Source organism: Aspergillus fischeri, genomic scaffold (assembly GCF_000149645.3).
Source record: "Aspergillus fischeri NRRL 181 1099437636245 genomic scaffold, whole genome shotgun sequence".
In the NCBI taxonomy this organism is placed as follows: Eukaryota; Fungi; Ascomycota; class Eurotiomycetes; order Eurotiales; family Aspergillaceae; genus Aspergillus; species Aspergillus fischeri.
In genome coordinates this window covers 2,455,085-2,469,612 of record NW_001509773.1, presented here as the reverse complement: position 1 = coordinate 2,469,612, position 14,528 = coordinate 2,455,085, and the positions used below count along the sequence as shown (strand labels likewise).

At 48.9% G+C, this 14,528-nt stretch overlaps 3 protein-coding genes across 3 annotated transcripts; 2 read left to right on the top strand and 1 right to left on the bottom strand.

Annotated features, from left to right (window-relative positions):
* Positions 1 to 538: 538 nt before the first annotated feature.
* Positions 539 to 3,352, bottom strand: NFIA_110090 (uncharacterized protein; the record flags this gene model as incomplete). The annotated part of the gene is made up of 1 exon (XM_001267411.1): positions 539 to 3,352. The coding sequence occupies one exon, from the start codon at positions 3,350 to 3,352 to the stop codon at positions 539 to 541; it is 2,814 nt and encodes a 937-aa protein (XP_001267412.1).
* A 5,450-nt stretch (positions 3,353 to 8,802) lies between these two features.
* On the top strand, positions 8,803 to 11,467 carry NFIA_110080 (putative AAA family ATPase GCN20; the record flags this gene model as incomplete). Its single annotated transcript, XM_001267410.1, has 8 exons — positions 8,803 to 8,865; positions 8,926 to 9,651; positions 9,708 to 9,788; positions 9,845 to 10,148; positions 10,208 to 10,381; positions 10,430 to 10,516; positions 10,577 to 11,045; positions 11,116 to 11,467. 8 exons carry the CDS (start codon positions 8,803 to 8,805, stop codon positions 11,465 to 11,467), a joined length of 2,256 nt encoding a protein of 751 aa, XP_001267411.1.
* A 349-nt stretch (positions 11,468 to 11,816) lies between these two features.
* Positions 11,817 to 13,670, top strand: NFIA_110070 (putative MFS myo-inositol transporter; the record flags this gene model as incomplete). The annotated part of the gene is made up of 3 exons (XM_001267409.1): positions 11,817 to 12,013; positions 12,107 to 12,403; positions 12,512 to 13,670. The coding sequence occupies 3 exons, from the start codon at positions 11,817 to 11,819 to the stop codon at positions 13,668 to 13,670; spliced, it is 1,653 nt and encodes a 550-aa protein (XP_001267410.1).
* Between the last annotated feature and the right edge of the window lie 858 nt (positions 13,671 to 14,528).

Here is a 14,528-nt window from a genome sequence, read left to right as displayed (position 1 = left end):
CCTCGCCTGCCTGGTGCGTGTTGCTATTTCAAGGCAAATACCAGCAGTGGGAGGTGTGGAAAGACGCAAACCCCGGGATAGACCCAGGCAACCATCAGACAGGACCGCCATTTTGTGACGCAGAATGGAAGGTGGGCGTAAAACAGAAAAAGGAAAATCATGACAAAGACGAGGAAGAAAAATTGATGGTGCCCATACAAGACTAGACGAGGAAAATGACATCGGGCGGAAAATGTACACCAAACCCACTAATACATAATGAAGCCCTGTTCAGAAAAAAAAAAAAAAGAAATTTTTTCGTATACAAAGTTAAAACGGCCTGACATTCCGGAAAGCAGAAGGTTAGTGACGGATGGGGATCTCGGGTTCGAAAAGATAATAAAAACCATGTCAGGGTTCTATTCACGTCGTTTCGTAATGCTCGAAACAGTCGTCAAAGATCAAGGAACAAGAAAGTAGTACACGAGAGACAGAGAGGAGGAGAGCGTGGAAAGGTGTACGGAGTGACGTCATGTCGACCCTAGGGAATGATGCATCTCTAATTGACACAATGTGTTTCGTAAATCAAGTGATTATCATCAGTAGGCTGATCAAAGATCCGGCTGAATGGCGGATCAGAAGACTGCGTTTTGTCGTCGGGGGTCGTTATCACGCCCTCCTCCTTGCGAATAACTTCTTTCAGGGCTCGGGTTACCACACCGGCTCGTATGACGAGATCACGAAGAGACTGCGTATCAAACGGGAGTTTTTTGGAGCGCGAACAATGAGGACCGCGGAGAGCGGGGTCATGTGAAACGCGTTGTTGATAGATCAGATCCAGAACCGACTTCGCTTTGGCAGACGTGTCATAGGAGACGCTGAGATTTGGAGGTAACTTCTCGGAAAGCTCAGCTCGCCAGGAATCCCCGCTTGTCCGCTTCGACGGATCTGCTAGGTTGGACGACTCGCCTTCAGAGTCATCAAAACTGAAAGTAAGGGAGGTCGGTGATCTCGGAGGGGAATCATTGTTTTCCTCATCGTCAAGCGTGGCTAAATTGACGATACCCTCAGCCTCCTGCCAGAGTTCACTCGATGGACCTCGAACTATATTCAGAAAGCTGGCCCGGTGACGAAGACGTTTAAGCTCCTCAACCAGTAAGGTCAATTCCTGGACCTGCCCGAATTGTCCGTGAAGGCTCGCTTGACGTTCCAAAATGGCTGCAGGAACTATCATGCCCCGTCGAGAACTCGTTCTACTTGGCCGCATGTTCTCGCTGTCCACTTCTGCATCGTCGAACTCGAAGTCGCTGTCCCAATCCTCGCTAACGCCTTTACTACCCAAACCCCAAGTTCCAAATTTTCCAGATGTCTGACGAGATTCGCTAGCGATTGTAGGTTCTCTCGCCACAGGAACACTTTGGCTGCGAAGATGCAATGAGTTCGGAGCCCTCCGCCCTGGAGCACGACTGCCACGGAACTCAGGGCCATTTTTCCCGTGGACAGTTCGGGGTCTTTCGTCCATTCCCGAGGCGTCGCGGTCGTTTCGAGACTGTTCCGACCAGTCAAATATGTTCATTTTTCGGCATGACCCAAGCGACTCTTGAGAAACGCTGCGCAATTTGTGCAGTGCAAACCCATCGTCTGAAGCATGGGATGAATTTGAGTGGACGTGAGCACGGATATCATTGCCTTCGGCGTAGAAATTGGAATCTACCAGAGGACGACGGGAGAAGATGAACGGTGAATTCGTCTCGCCAGGCAAGGAGGCAACCGTGCTGCGAGCATCTTCATCTTCGGATAGGTCCGAAGGAAAGGATACTCTGCTGTCTTCGCTGTCGTCTAGCTCTGCTATCTCACGGGCTCTAGGCGTTGCACCAGAAACTGCATCGCTGTCAATTCCCAAGTCGCATATAGCCGGAGCCAGTCCATCCGGCATTCTTGGACCGCGAGGCTCGAGCGCTTCGATTCTAATCTCGTGGTCCGCAAGACTCTCTACTGGATCCTTGTCAAACATGGTTTCAATCCGCGAGCCCCCAGAACCGGAGTTGCTACCAATTGTGAAGTGAGTGCGGATTGAGTCAAATGCTGTATCAGTCAAGAAATCTGATTCGTCTTCATCACCAGACGTAAAAATACGGGTATCATCGGACCCGATCGCGGATGAAGCTGGATCTGAGGCCGCGATTGAATGGCGCTTGGGACGTTGGCGGACGGACCACAGGAAAGTCAAGTCAGAGGTGCGAAAGAATGCATTCTGGTATGCAGATAGCGCTACCGCGTCCGATGTCAAGGGGCGGTTCCCGTAATCCCGACAGAGACCCAGCTCCGCTCTGTACTCTCGAAGATATGAAGGCGTAATAGAACGCCGCGATCTCATGATCTTTGCTGTCAGGAAGTTAGGATATCCTGTCTTGAATGCGTCAGGAGGCCGACGGAAGATGTTCGGGTCGGTGATGTTACGCTTCCCATTTAATCGTCTCGACTCCGAGGTGGCGGCTTTCGAATTCGGTAACTCTGGGAAGGGTGTCGATACTGCTCTCCTTTTCGGCCAGACCGGAGGTTCACTACTGGACTGCTTGGCAGCTGCTATGCTTGAGCCTTTTTCAGGTGACTTCGGGTCCGCTTCGTCGAGTACAATAGAAGAAGGCCCGCTGTTGCTTTCCACTAGGGAAGGCGCGTCTCGGGCACGCGGTGGATCATCAAAAAGTTTGAAGGGGTCTCGAAACTGGACTGGAGAGGCAGGAGCGAACTCATTAGAAGTGATGTTTATTGCAGGTTCTTTCATCGTGATGGAGGTCGCCAGAAGAAGCGCTGGGAGGGCATCCGGGCTCGGTAGGATCCGCCGCAGTGCTTGTTCCTTCGGTCTTGTCGCAGTGGACAGTCTTCGGGCGAGTCTCTCGGTCAGCCCCTCCAAACTGGCTCTTAGATATGGTTGCCATGCGCCCCCCTCAATATCAATGGAGGAGCCTGCCTCGACAGAATGCGACGCGGGATCTATGATAGAACCAGGTTCAAAGTTTAAGCTGTGAGTTGCTCTATGCCGTAATACTTCGGACCGTTGATAGCTCGTCGCAGGTCTCCGCAATTGCGAAGGTGCCCAGGGCGATGATGGCGCATGCGCAGATGAAGGTAGACCATTAGAATGCTGCGAGGGGGGTCGCTTCACAAGCTTGTTTGGTACTCTGCGCTGACTGGACAGCCGTGATAAGCCTGGGCTTGTGGGGTCGTTGGACGATGGAGACAATGGACCATTATTTGAGAGGCGGCTCTCCTGCGGCTGGATTGACAGACGTCGCAACCAAGAAGAGGACGGTCGTCGGAAATGCGAGGGCGTATCGCTGTCCTCTTTGAGATGCGAAGGTGGACTGGTCATTGTATGACCTCGGCGCCGACGTATTACACCCGCAAATGAAGACTTTCTCCGAGACTGTGAGTCCCCGGAATTAACCTCGGGTGAAGCGACATCGCTGTGAGGCTGGGAAGGGTCTGTGATATGTTGTGCTTTTACATCGCAGACTGTAGAGGGAAAAGAAGGGGAATCTGGAGAAGTGGTACCGAAAGCCGGCGATACGGTATTGTTTGCTGCAGGCGCACGATGGTCACGCAGGAGGGTCTTTCTTCGAAATCTCCCTTGTTTGGAGGAAGGTCGATCTATGCGACCGAGAGCGAAACCGGTCGCTGCAATACCGACAGTGCTGACCGCACAGAGCTGACAGAAAGCGAGACGAGTTAGTGTCAGGCCAGTCAAGCAGTGGTCGATCGCAAACACCAATGGAGACAAAACAAGAAACTTTGCTGCTCGGAGTTCAGGCGCAGAGCTTCCTACTGGTGCTCAAGGGTGGTTTGATTCCTTCTCTTTGTAGAGAGAATGGAATTTATGGCAGGAAAATGGCAATATCGCAGATGATGAGGGAAGCGGCGGACTTACAGTAGAAACATGCTCCATCCTCAGAGGGTGCTGAGAACAGTGTCAGACACCACAGAACTCAGTCCAGCCACATGGGACATTCCTGTCTGCATAATCATGCACAAGGAGTTATTTGTAGAGAGATAGGGCTGAATAGGAGCATATAGAGAAGAATGCGACAGTTGAATGAAGCAAACCAGTGGCAGTTGTGAAAGAGGGAAGTGAGAGGTGGAAAGCTGTATGAAGATACACCCGCCGTCTAGCGCAATAACAACAATAATAATAAGAAGCGGAGATTGTCTGGGGGGGTAGGGAGGGGCCGCTGCAGCTGAGGTGAAATGTCAATGTAGGTACGGGAGTACACTGCAAGGAAGTGAAAGAATGGGGGAGGGGGAGGATTGTAAAGAATGCAAGAATAAGACAATTGTAGTAGTAACTAAAAATAATAAGGAGAGAAAGATGATCATAAAAGAATCGGATTCTGGCTTTGCTGCTCTTTTTGTTGCAGAAAGTCGTCGTGGAGAGGATAACAATTCTAATAATTATTGGAGAGGAGCTCAGCTCCCCAGAGTGAGCAGCTGGGAAGGATATGGGTTAAGGAAGGGAAATAAGAATAATGCTCGGATTGACCACAGGGCAAAGAGAGGCATGGGACGAGCCACTAAGTAGATACGGGAGTATCAGAAGCTGGTTAGACAGGTATGTAAGTAAGGTAGGTAGTTCTAAACAGTTTGACAACTTTATTGACTAGTACCATTAGGCATTTTTAGCTTCGACTCCTCCCACGGGCGATATTCTTCTGGTTCTACTCCATAGTCTAACCGTCTCCTTGACTCCTTGGTTCCCTTTTTTACACTTTCGGTAGATTGTGGCATCCAGGGCGGAATATCAAGATTCTAGATACAGCACTTAATCAATGCTTGGTCAGTTCTATGGTCATGCTAGGAGGATGTCCACTCTCCAAAATCTCCATGTCGCCAGGCATTAGCTATTTCCAATGGCAGACGATTCATTCGAGAAGTCGATAGTCCAACATCGTACAATAATTATGATTGTAGTCCTTGCCTTTCGGATCAAAGGCTATTATTCTAGGAATATCAAGCTCAAAGAAGTGATCGATAACTAGTACATTCTCACGGGCCACCATGCCTTGTTTACTTCCATCTCAGCAGGCGAAAGTTTCTACCAGCATACTCCATACAAAGCAATGAACTCACGAGAAAGTAGGTCACCGCCATAAGATTTCGACAAGGTCTAGCCTTTTTAAGACGGTGGTTGAGCAGGGAAAAGCGGTGGAACTGGGAATGTTTTTTCTCTTTCTTTTTTGTGTACAAATCTGGTGAACATCTACTGCTGTATGGACTATGCAACTTGCATGCAGCCCCATATGGATATGGGCCACAAGCAAGCATCTTGAGGTAGAGGAACAGGTGAGCATGAAATGCAGCCAGCCAGTTGAGGTGACAACAATTGGACCCACGACCGGTAAAGGTACTTAATTGGTAGCCCTCACACTCGTTACCACGAATATTGATTCAAGGGAAGGATTACCAGAACAATTTATTCGTCTCTATTTTTTCTTTATTACTCCGTATTATTAGCCATAATAAACAACAAGACCTGTTTGGTGCCTCGTTATTTGTGATTGAGCCTGAGGAGCTGCAGGTGGGAGGAGCTGGAGCATTAGCGCGCACGATCTTGCTAGCCAGCAATCTCGATCAGTGGAGGAGCGGGATCGGGATATTAATATTAGCCTACTTAGAAGCAGCCCCTGGGCCAGTTATCATTTCAGCTCCCTTTGAAATCCTCAGCCCCTCGATCCCTTACATTCCCGAGATGACGATGATGAAGGGGATTGATGACCCTCAATTGATCATACTCTATTGGATTCTTAACTTTCTGCCCTAAACAAGGACGATTTCGTATCATGATGTGATTTGCGCCCCGTTCGGCTTTCCCGACTCCATCCTCGCTGTCCGAATGTTCGTACTAGTTACTATTGAACCTAGTAGATTGAATCATTGAAGAGGGGCTTGAGCTTGAACTTGAGCTTGAGTTTTCTAGGCAACTTGCGGTTCAGGAAGGCTATAACGACTAAAGAGTAATCATCATAATCATGAACCCCCTAATTGATTAGAGGATATCTCCGGTTCTCCACTTTCTGAGGCCTTTTTTTCCCTTGCCGTCGTTAGAAATGGGATGGCTGGCTGGGGAGAACTTGTTGATAAACTAGGCCAGAAATCTCCATCGGCCTCGGCGAGGTCTCAACTTGTGCAGTTGACGGGGCAATGTTCTAATCCAGCGTTTACTAATCAAGCGAGGAGGCGTTTGTCCGCTAAAGAAGACAAATTAATACTTAGGGCGATCTTCGAGAAGGAGATATCTGTTGTTTCTATTCAGTAGTGCGTTACCAAGCAAACAAAAGAGCACCATGTTTCTTCCATATGGATAGGTGACTTTTCAAGTATCTTGCGTTCCTTGGAAATAACTTCCCAACGCCCAATCTTCCACAAATCGAGGTGGATACTGATGATTCCTGGACGGGGTTCCAACGGCGTGTTCCAAAATTTCCAAGCTTTGTTATCCAAGGGAACAAAAGCGGGATCGTCACTGCTTTCCAGAATCCAGAATCAAGAATCCAGGTTCCTCACTTCAACCATCTTGGGTGTCTCAACTTCCCGCTCATGTGGATTGTTATGACGACACTGCAGAAAATAGTCACAAATCCATAACCGATGGAAAGCCCATCCAGCAACAAGGATAAGCACTGGTACAATTGATCCGAACTGATTTATGCTAATTCTTGCTTACAATTCGATTATTCATGGTAAATGGTCTCGTGTCTCGGATTCTCCAATTAACTTTTGCCTCTCTTAAGTCTTTACAACTAGGATCGGTAGGCTCATCAATTGGGCAATCTTTTGTGATAGATCCATTGCACTAGAGATCCCCCCAGCCCTCCTGTTTGGGAGTTTGGGAGGGAACGTGGCCTGCACCTGCAACTGCAAGTTGTCTTCTTTTCTCCTTTTTTCCTCCCTCGAGGCTGTAGTGAGGTAACGGTGTAAGAATAATATCTCCGAGATTTCTTCTGACGGGTCTGGCCCCTTACCTTCTCAGACGCGAAATCAAAATGTCATCATAATCATCGTCGTCGAACTCGTTATTAATATTGCTTCACGGAGGAGCACTAGGTAGAGATTCAACTCTGTAGAGCTGCAGTCGCATGCCAGTAATATATACATATATATCATCCGCACATCATTTGTGTCGCTCATTCTTATCAACCCGAGCCCTTGTGTTTCAATATTTGAGCATCCCAGGTGCGCGATTGACCAATATCATCCAAGTTGATCCACATAAGTCTGTAGATAGTTGATGCCTTCGGTTGGGAAAATTGCGTCGATCCATGATGTCTAGTCCAATTCTTTTCTAACGGCTAGGCTTGTTTTACACAAGAGAACCTCGCTCTCTCGGGTGGACTTCAAGCTATCTACTCTGTAGATACCTACAATTGCGGCTCTCGAATGTCCTTTGAAATTCCAACGAGCTTTCTAGCTTCTGTATGCACAGATTTTTCTTTTTTTTTTTTTTTACCCGCGGTCGCCCTTGTTGGTTGAGTTTTTGCAGAAGAGGATGCGTCACTTTGAATGGTTAATTGCTTAGGTAGACACAAACCGTCCACTCCAAACCATTCCGGTCTACGGAGTAGAACAGCAACGACCCTTCAGTTATCTAGGGGACCTCCCAAAAGAGCAATTCAATTCTCTGCTAGTTAGCTTGAAGCGAGCAGGCAGTTGAACCAGATTACCCTTGTCCCGGCCTAGAAGATAGTGGCAGACTGTCACCCCGGACAACACTCATCTAGGGGCGTGTCATCGACACTATCAAGGACTCCGGAGTGTGTACTTACCCCTTCAAAGTCATGGATAGCCGCGCAATTATCGTACAGTAGTCACTATTTTTATTCGACCCTGCTACCGAAGTAGACAGTCGCCAATATGACTGCTCCTTGATTGGAAGGCAAACCAAGCCAGGGTTGCACAGTTCCTTGAACAACTGTCCTCCTAATGCTGATCATATGGACTCAAACCAATGATCCTCGTCTGGCTCTGTCGACTGGGTGCGACATAGACTATTAACAGCCAGCATCGTACTAGTATCTACTAACTATCTAATGGCTGCAGTATCCCTGCAATGCAGGCGAAGGAGACGCTAAATAAGGCGGTCTGTGTTTCAGGAAACTGAGATATCTGCGGAGTACTCCATAGAGAGGCACTTGGAGGAAAAGTCATACATAGCCTTTGTTGTTGTCGTTGTTCCACGCTTGCGTTTCCCTTCACTCACAGATAGTCTGCGTTAATCCATCTGAGTATGGCCAATTTACGAAATCCTTCTTACGAATATGAAAAATGACAGTGGAAGAGACCATCACCTTTACTCGGTTAGCGAAAAACCCATAAAGCAGTCTAGGCCATGAAGGAGACATTGGGAAGGCGGTCAGCAGTGGCAAAATCTTTTCAGTAGTGTCTTGAACAACCAATGTGCAGAATCAACCAACAGCATTTCGACTCCCATTTCGCTTTTCTTGAATTTTTGATATTTAGTCATTATATTCTCACTTAACGGCCTATAAAACGGGAGGAACTGTCCGTAGCATAATCAAGTGTCTGAAGTAGCGTGCAAGACTTCAAGCCATATAAGCCGCCGCCTCGGTACAGCTCTTCATCCACAAATCCGCCACCTAAGATCTGCCGACAACAAAAAAGACGGCGCTGCATCTGAATCACAACAGGCGGAGTTGATAGAGCGCGCCATTCTACAAAACCCTATAGGAATTCAGCAGACTATCCACTGTATTTGCAGCTTTCCTACCTTATCTTGTCCTATCAAATTTCGCGACGTCAAGGCTGTCGAAAATGGAGGCGGAACTCCAGGCACAAATTCCTGGCTTGGATCGTGTGATCTCGGAGTATTCTGTGGTAAGTACCCGAATTGTCTGTCGTCGTGCCCTTTGACATTCATGCCCTAACACGAACCAGGGCTATCTGACGCACGCCTCAAATGCTTATGTTGAGGATGCAAATGCTCCATCACCATTATCGGAAGCTGCCGACATGGTGACAGAGCTTCTTGTTTCCGCTTCTGGAGACTTCTCCGAACATAATGAAAAGGCCATTCGGAACCTAGTCGAAAAATTCATTTCCTCACTGAGTTCATCTGATGGCGTTGATGCAGAGCGCAGGCAGATGCCGTTCACCGCAAAGAAGCTGGACCAGGCCATCCATGTCGGCTCCCAGAGAAACATGTCCTCCACCCTCGGCCTTGCTGGAGGTAATGTCGATCTCGAGTCAGCCAACTCCAGAAAGGTAGAGTCCCGAGTGGACCGCAAGAAGCTCGAAAAAGCAGAACGGAAGATTCGTGCCAAGCAGGAAAAGAAGCAGATGAAAACAGTGCAATACGAAGCATCCCGTCTTCTCAACCAGCCAGACAGCACTCTGTCCTATGAAGAGTTCTTCATGGCTGTCAACCCACTTCAGCTGGGATCGGATTCGCAGTCTAAGAGCAAAGATATCAAGGTTGACAGCATCGACATTTCCGTAGGCGGTCACCGCATCTTAACCGACGCCTCCCTTACCCTAGCTTACGGACGCCGCTATGGTCTTGTGGGTCAGAACGGTATCGGAAAGTCTACTCTCTTGCGTGCTCTGAGTCGCCGAGAGGTAGCCATTCCCAGCCACATCTCAATTCTACACGTCGAGCAAGAGGTGCGCTTATTTAGTAAACTCTCCCTCTGGCGGTTGTTGCTGACATCAGCTTTCAGATTACGGGCGATGATACCCCGGCAATTCAGGCTGTTCTCGACGCAGATGTTTGGCGGAAGCGTCTTCTTGCAGAGCAAGAGGTGGGCCCCGCTCTATGACCTCATCCGTTGAGAGTGAGCTAGCTGACGATTTGCAGAAAATCAGCAAACAGCTTGCAGCAATTGAAGCGGAAAGGTCGTCTATGGCAGACACATCGAAAGATGCCGCCAGGCTCGACCATGAGAGAGAGGGTCTCGATATAACCCTGAACGATATTTATTCCAAGCTGGCCGAGATGGAATCCGACAAGGCAGAATCTCGCGCTGCCAGTATCCTAGCCGGTCTCGGCTTCTCACCGGAGAGACAACAATATCCTACGAAGACGTTCTCTGGTGGTTGGCGAATGAGACTGGCCCTCGCACGGGCTTTGTTCTGCGAGCCGGACTTGCTTCTGCTTGACGGTAAGCTCCGTGCATCTCAATTCCGAATCAAGCATTAATATTGATCTAATGCGGTATAGAACCTTCAAACATGTTGGACGTGCCATCCATTACCTTCCTATCCAACTACCTCCAGTCGTATCCCAGCACTATCCTTGTAGTGTCTCACGATCGAGCGTTCCTCAACGAGGTGGCCACAGATATTGTGCACCAGCATTCTGAAAGACTAGACTACTACAAGGGAGCCAACTTTGGTAAGTATTATTCTCCTGTCCTCTAATGAAATTACTAATAGGCTTCAGATTCCTTCTATGCCACCAAGGAGGAGCGGAAGAAGATGGCCAAGCGCGAATATGAAAAGCAAATGGCGGAACGCGCCCATCTGCAAGGTAGTTATTCTTTGCCCTATTGTGGCATCTGGTTGCATGTTTGCTGACGACAGACGCCAGCCTTCATCGACAAATTCCGTTATAATGCCGCCAAGTCATCCGAAGCGCAGTCAAGAATCAAGAAACTGGAGAGAATGCCAGTCCTAGAACCTCCAGAGAGTGACTATGTTGTCCATTTCAAGTTTCCAGATGTTGAGAAGCTTTCCCCTCCGATTGTACAGATGTCGGATGTCTCTTTCGGCTACAGTAAAGACAAACTGCTCCTCAGAAATGTGGAACTCGACGTCCAGCTCGATTCCCGTATCGGTATTGTTGGGCCAAACGGCGCTGGTAAGACTACGGTGCTGAAGCTGTTGACTGGTCAACTCCAGCCAACATCCGGCTTGATCTCAACCCATGCAAGATTGCGAATCGGCTACTTCGCGCAACACCATGTCGACGCGCTGGATCTTACTACTAGTGCGGTGAGCTTCATGGCCAAGACCTATCCCGGAAAGACAGATGAAGAATATAGACGGCATCTGGGAGCGTAAGTTTGACCCGAACTATCTTCTGATTTCCCCGTAATCCGTAACATGTCGGCTGACGTTCGTCTTTAGCTTCGGTATCACCGGAACTACCGGTCTTCAGCGCATGGAGTTGTTGTCTGGAGGTCAAAAGTCCCGTGTCGCATTCGCTTGCCTCTCCCTGACTAACCCGCACATCCTTGTGCTTGACGAACCTTCTAACCACTTGGATATTGAGGGTATGGATGCGCTTTCTGAAGCGTTGCAGAGGTTTGAAGGAGGTGTGGTGATGGTATCACACGATGTGACGATGCTGCGGAATGTCTGCACCAGCCTTTGGGTCTGTGACAAGGGTACGGTACACAAGTTTGATGGCACTGTCGATGCCTACAAGAAGATGATCAGCTCTCAGGCCAATGAGGCTGGTGTGGTGGCGCAATATTAGGGGACAATGTTGATTAGCTATTCATACATTGACCAAAATTAAGTCAAGTCAGCGTCAAAGCTGCGGAGCGGTTGATATCTTAATCTTATCGGCCTTTAGCCTTCGTGGATTACTGTTGTAGATAAGATTCGCCGCTAATAACATCTCAAGCGCGGGCGGAGTGGATCCGTCAGCTGTCAGCACCGTGAGCTTGGAGCCAACTAGTTAATTATGGTGTACACTGCAGTACCAATAAACTCCCTTGTATCCACCTTCAATTATAACAACCTCATGCGACAGCAGTAGACCACTTTCTGCTGTAGTCAGTATACTACCAATGTCTAGCAGTGGAAAGAAAGAAGCTTAAGCGATGAATCGTGGTGATGCAAACGATGAGTTGGCGCCCGATGCCCCTTTGCTTCCAACAGAGCAAGCGGCCGTTGATGACACCGCTCACTTTGCTGCTGACAGTCAGTCCTTGAGCTTGGACTTACGGGACTCAGGCAGCCTGTTTATTTGGGTCTTGACATTCTCAGCTGGTATCAGTGGCCTTCTATTTGGTTATGAGTAAGTCCTTCGGTTTTTTGTACACCTCTTTTTACGGAAGACAAATCAAGAAAATCCTCTCAACAAATGAACTGACATATACCTCCTGTACAGTACAGGCGTCATCTCTTCAACCCTCGTATCTATTGGCTCTGATCTCTCAAACCGTGTCCTAACGACCCTAGACAAGAGCCTGATCACATCTTGCACGAGTCTCTTCGCTTTATTGGCAAGTCCCTTGGCTGGAATACTGGCAGATAAGCTCGGTCGTCGGAGAGTTATACTTGTCGCAGATGTTCTATTTACTCTGGGAGCCTTGATACAGGCCGTTACTGGCCAAGTATGGGGCATGATACTCGGGAGAAGTGTTGTTGGTCTAGCCGTCGGTGCTGCGAGCCTGGTTACTCCGTTGTAGGTCAACCATCTCCCCCAGGAAGGAACATGGGCCGTCTGAGACTACGTGACTTAGATCGAGCGGCTCGTTACTTTGACGAAATGGCTGATCATAATCTTCCCCAGGTATATCTCTGAGTTGGCGCCTTCCCATGCCCGAGGGAGACTCGTGACTATCTTGTGCCTCTTCATCACTGGTGGTCAGGTTGTAGCTTACATCGTTGGCTGGCTATTCTCCACAACCACCAGCGGCTGGCGATGGATTGTCGGCCTTGGAACTCTCCCGGCTGTGCTGCAATTCGCCATTGTCGTTGCCTTACCCGAAACTCCCCGATGGCTGGTCCAGGCGGGGCTGGAGGTAGAGGCTCTCCATGTGTTGTCCAGGGTCTATCAGGGCCAGTCTGACAACCATCAGATTGCTAAGCAAGTCGTGCGAAATATCCAGCTTGAGGTAGCTGAAGAGGAAGAAGAGATGGACCGCATTAAAGCGAGTGTCGATGCGACTAGGATACCATGGCTTGGGAAAGTTGCCCAACGTGCTCAAGATCTTTTCCGCGTTGGCGGAAACAGGAGAGCATTGATAATCGCAACCATGCTGCAAGGACTACAGCAACTTTGCGGCTTCAACAGTCTCATGTATTTCTCGGCGACTATTTTCTCCATGCTCGCATTCTCCTCGCCCACCCTCACGTCTCTATCTGTGGCTGTGACCAATTTTCTCTTTACGCTGTTGGCGTTTGCGCTGATCGATAGGATTGGCCGGCGTCGCATTCTGTTATATTCAATACCTGTCATGAGTGTATCACTAATCGTCTGTGCCTTGGTTTTCGGCTCCATGGAGCTGCCAGGATTTTCTTCTGAGCCGCGATCACAGGCCCAAGCGGACAATGGCGCCACGGATAAGTCGTTTCTTCCAATTGCTGTGCTTCTTTGCCTCACTGTATATACCGCCTCCTATGCTTTCGGACTGGGCAACGTGCCCTGGCAACAGTCAGAGTTGTTTCCCCTGAACGTGCGTTCTCTTGGATCGGCTCTCGCGACTGCAACGAACTGGGCGTCCAATTTCATTGTCGGACTTACCTTCTTGCCCATGATGGATTGGCTTTCTCCAGGTTGGACATTTACAGCCTATGCGGGCGTTTGTGTGGTTGGATGGTTTGGCGTCTGGGCCATTTACCCCGAAATGAGCGGTCTTAGCCTGGAGGAGGTCAAAGGCCTTCTCGCCAACGGTTGGGGTGTCAGAGAAAGTTTGACAAGAAATCGCGGTACAGTGCAAGTTGGTTAAACTGAACTTGGATCTAGGTAGGCATCCATGTAGGTCTTGCTGACTTCTAATCCAATTTAGAATGACGTGCTCAATCAGAGTTTGTGAAAGCCTTTGGCGAAAGTATCTGCCCGTAACTTCTGAAGAAGGGTAGCGATCTGACTTAGCATGACCGAATTACCCATCTTGTATCTCTCGGGTCACTCTTACACTTTTGACGCTAGGAGCCGTAGTTGCCATCATCACTTCTTTGGCCGCATCATCGGCCCAATCTGCCGATCTCTGGAATATTGATTTCCGCCGGTTATTGCCACTGCATGTTTCGAATAGCGCGACGTCTGTATCTCGCGCTCGACTCCTTGCGGCTCCAATGTAGGTATGCGTACCATGTAGGCAGTCATCACTGTTGCGAGTTTGATTGAGGAATCCAGAACTCAATACTTCTTCTTCTTGGGAAGATAAAAGGAAGTGGTTCTCGATTTGCGCAGTCCAAATCGGGGTGCAATGCGCAATTGTCGAATGAGACGGAGAGGCGCAAAGCGAAATATCTGCTTACACCAACGATGTACGGGCTCAGAGACAGACGATGAGAGAGGGTACACCGAAGCAGAGGAGTCACCTTCGATTTCCCCGGAGTGCAAGACGTTAAGTAAACATGACAGCTTGAAAGATGCAGTCAGACGACCGGCCTGAGACGAAGCCGACTCGCAGTTGTTCACCAAGTCGTCCAGTGACCTCATCTTCGTCCCTTTAAATCACCAACGACCAGTCACAAAGACCTCACTCTCCAGTTGGTCAACTCTTGGATACTCAATACGACGAAGCGCCCCTTCAACATCCTCGTTAACCCAAGGAAGCTGCGTCTCTTATTAACACAAC